At 36.1% G+C, this 4,289-nt stretch overlaps 1 protein-coding gene and 1 pseudogene across 1 annotated transcript; one reads left to right on the top strand and one right to left on the bottom strand.

Moving 5' to 3' along the window:
- Nucleotides 1-2,218: 2,218 nt before the first annotated feature.
- LOC109861218 lies at nucleotides 2,219-2,830 on the top strand. Its single transcript, XM_020440771.1, has one exon. It carries the CDS (start codon nucleotides 2,219-2,221, stop codon nucleotides 2,828-2,830), a length of 612 nt encoding a protein of 203 aa, XP_020296360.1.
- Nucleotides 2,831-3,925: 1,095 nt separating this feature from the next.
- The window catches only part of LOC109861216, a 3,306-nt pseudogene continuing 2,942 nt past the window's right edge, over nucleotides 3,926-4,289 (bottom strand).

Here is a 4,289-nt window from a genome sequence, read left to right as displayed (position 1 = left end):
AACACTATTTGCATAAGTAGACAGACTATAAATATTCTAACAAATGTTGAATTTCTGATGTTACAGAAAATTCTGGATCTAGAAGAGAATATCTTAGCTATAGAGTGGCGTTTACTTCCATATGCTCTAGAGCCTCAAATAAAAGAGCGTCTTGTTAAAATGCAACCCGATGACTTCTGGACCGAGGTTGCTACTCTCCGTGATTATCAGGATGAATTAAAGTTCCCGCAGCTGACAAAACTAGCCAGATGTGTTATATGTCTTCCTCATTCAAACGCTGAGTCTGAAAGNGTATTTGCGATCGTGACGGACANAAAAAACAAGAAAGCTANTAGAATGGGCTCTGAAACTCTNAATGGGATATGTGTGACTAGAGTGTNCATGAGACAAAACAATGTAGANTNNTTTAACTATGAAATAACTGAAAACTATCTCAAGAAGCACAATAGTGTTATGTACAAGTGATAATTTTTAAACAGAAAGAAGTTATGTAATCAGATACAGNGAGAATCTACCACGTTAACTATGTCANTATATGTACTAAGTAATATATGTATTAAAAGCAATATATGTATTAATAAAAGCAATATATGTATTAAACATAATATATGTACTAAGATCGGTTACTCCTAGTCACGACTTATATTTAAGTAAAACTGAAATTTATTTTAAGATGTTATACAAGTCATTTGATTGGCTACAGAGTATCTCAAGATAAGCTCAAGTTTTACTTAAACTCTTAAATATAAGTCAAAAGTATAATATGTAAAAGTAATAAATATGTCAAAAGTATATATAAAGAATATTATGGCAAAAGCGCCAGTCTATATCAGAATGTAGATACAAAGACTATTATAGCAAAAACATATGCTATGCTTTGCTTTGCTTAAAATCAAAAAATTATGTTGTCAATTGAAAAAGACCGAGAAACGATGCTTCCGTGAAGACGGTTACGTTGGAACTTACAAAAGTTTATAGTACATGTGACATTAACAATAGAGTTTTGTATACGAAAGTTTTTCAAGAATTAAGGCCACTGTTGTGTTGAAACAGTAGTTATCAGGTCTGTTCTTTTTCTATACTTTGGCTGTACTAGTTCACAGTCTATTTTTTTTAGCTATATTAAAAGGAAAAAAATAGACTGTGAACTAGTGCAGCCACAGTATGGAAAAAGAACAGACCTATCATAGGTAAGAATGGGTGCGTTCAGACAACTCAAAAGTTGCACAACGGTTGAGAGATAATCACTTCTGATTGGATCATACTTTTGGAACCGCAGATTGGAACCCCAAAGGCAACGGTGATAGAAGGCGTTGTCCTTTAAAGACAAGTCTTGGACTAGGGCGGGCCTGGAGAAGTAATAGCCTTTTGGCTGCCACAGGCTCCCACACTGAGTCCGGTGGAGGCTATTGAGAGGTTTTAGTGGGTGCGAGTCCCACACTCTTCGCCCAAATCTCCACAGGGCTAGGGTGCATAACGCATTTCCCCTCATAAAAAAAAAAGTTTTCATTACAAACACCTGCTACTACTACTACTACGACGTACAGTAATCGGAAGAAGCTAAGTTCAACAAACGTTGAATTTTTACAATCGTTGGGATTTATTGTACGAGAATTTTGAAAATATGTGCGACATTTTAAACGTTGGAGGTGAGCCGATCTTTGACAATCGCATCGTTAAGATTGAAACTCACACGTACAATCCGTACGTGAACACAACATTTGAACACAGTGATGAGATACGCATATCTATACAACAGCAGGACTTGTACACTTTACCGTGTCAAAGTTTTCCTTACGTCGAAGGAAAAATGAGGTTACCGACGAAAGACGAAGAAGAAGTATTTCTGGGTAATAATTGTGTGCCTTTTATGTTCGATGAGATTCGCTATGAACTCAATGATATGGAGATTGATCGTAATAGAAACGTTGGAATAACTAGCACGATCAAAAACTATATACCGCTAACACATGATAAAAGCATGGCCATGAAAAATGCTGGATGGGATATTACACAACATACGGACGTAGATAGTTACTTTAGTTTCTGCGTACCTCTCAGCATGATATTAAAATTTTGCAAAAACTACAAGCGTTATCAATGCACGTCATGAATTTTAATACGATCGCGCAACGACAAAAACTGCATAACAGCAGTTTCTGAGGTAGATGGTGAAGCATTAGATGGAAAAATTGAATTATTTAAAATACAATAGCGAATGCCACATGTAGTATTGAACGATGTCACAAAGCTCTCGCTGCTACGAACTCTGGAAAGCGAACAGTATTTGACCATGAGTTTCCGCTCGTGGGATCTGTATGAGTTTCCATTATTACAAAGCATGACTAAACACTCGTGGGCCGTAAAAACGACGACACAACTTGAGAAACCGAGATACGTCATATTTGCGCTACAGACTGCTCGAAGAAACGATATGTCAGCAGATGTCACGCGATTCGATCACTGTCAGTTGACCAATGTGAAACTTTATCTCAATTCTGAATTCTATCCTTATGACGACTTGCATTTAGATTTTGATAGAAAAAAATATGCCGTTCGGTACCATATGTACACACATTTCCGTAAAGCGTATTACGGATGTGGTGTTGTCGTACCGTTTCTCACGATTTCCAACTTTCTGCAATGTGGTCCTTTAGTGGCCATTGATTTGCGTCAAAACGAGGCGGTCAAAAGTGCAGCCGTCGATGTGCGAATTGAATTCGATTGCAAAGAAAATATATCAAAAAATACTACAGCCTATTGTCTCATTTTGCACGATCGTGTTATTGAATACAATCCGTTAACCAACGTAGTGCGCAAAATTACATAAACTGCAACATCAGCGCTTCTCCCCTCTATAATCTNAAAATCGTTTAAGAGCGAAAGTACTTTACGATAGATAGCATTTGTCTTTTGTTGGTCACACGATTACGTCAACATGGTTGTGCCGACGTTTGTAGACCTGCAAGGATTTGTAGTCGGGAAAAGATTTATTGTCAAGGAAGTAGCGGTATTGCAAAAGAGCACTGTTTTCTCGCATTACATTTTTGGAAGTCCCTTCCCGTGGAGTCTACTCGCAAGATCAGGCAGATCAACAGCTTCTTGGCTGATGATGTATCATCATGGTTTGCGTTGGAAGGATGGAAATGTTGCATACCGCAAAGCAAAGAATTTGATTACAACAGCTATTTGCGGCATTGCAGAAAATGATGACGACGCGTCTTCACTCGTCTATGTTAAAGGTTTCGAAAAATGTAACTGGCTAGCTGATATTCTTGATAATGACGTACGACATGATAAATTATTAAAACATTGGGTGCCGATTACGATGATATTGCTTCTTTAAATAAACTGAATGTATTGAAGTGTTTACGATGTGAAGAACTTGTGAAACATTGTGCATTACAAAATGTATTTACAATATTTAATTGGTGGTCTAAACGACAATAAACTGTTATACAAAACAACTTTGTACATTTACTACCCTTCTCTTCCATAGCATATGTTTATATAAATTAACGCGGTTTAACATGGTTTTATAACTGAACGCAATTTGTTTATGGTTCGATTATAATTGAACGTGGTTCAATAATAGTTGAACGTGGTTTGTTTATGGTTCGATTATGGTTGAACATAGTTTGATTATGGTTGAACGTGGTTCGATGTTGGTTAAACGTGGTTTGATTATAATTGAAAATGGGTTAATTATAATACGACCGAGGTTAAACGTGGTTTGTTTTGCGGTGTAATTGTGGTTACACACGGTTCAAGTATTATTGAACATGGTACAATCGGGATTAAACGTGGATTGATTATGTTTTGTTTAACATATTCTTACACACAAATGTGTGATTATATTATGTTTCGGAACGCGATGCAAAGTAAAGCGAGTAAGACGAGACAGTTGCAGAATTGCAATTTTATATCATATGTGTAGAACGCACTGCAAATCAAGACAAATATGACTAATTGTAAGTTGCAAAGGTTGATGGCAAGAAATAACAATGACGAAGTATACATATTTTATTACTTAATATAGTTCTGTGTATCGAGAGAAAATCAGAGTTGGATTAGACAACAGGTTGTAATAATAAAGAAATCATTTGTACAAACTAATTCGTTTATTATACACAACGTTAGAAGAATAAGCAATATACAGGGTCCGCCACTTAAATCCGGACAAAAATTTTTTTCTCGAAAAAGTTGTTTATTACAGAAAATATGAAAAAACATAAATAGACTGCTTTATAGCTGGGTTAAGGGATCTTTTCTGAGACATTTTACTCAAT

This window comes from Pseudomyrmex gracilis, unplaced genomic scaffold, assembly GCF_002006095.1.
Source record: "Pseudomyrmex gracilis isolate BER0280 unplaced genomic scaffold, ASM200609v1 scaffold_641, whole genome shotgun sequence".
In the NCBI taxonomy this organism is placed as follows: Eukaryota; Metazoa; Arthropoda; class Insecta; order Hymenoptera; family Formicidae; genus Pseudomyrmex; species Pseudomyrmex gracilis.
The sequence above is the reverse complement of the archived record's forward strand: the minus strand, read 5'-3'. Positions and strand labels throughout refer to the sequence as shown.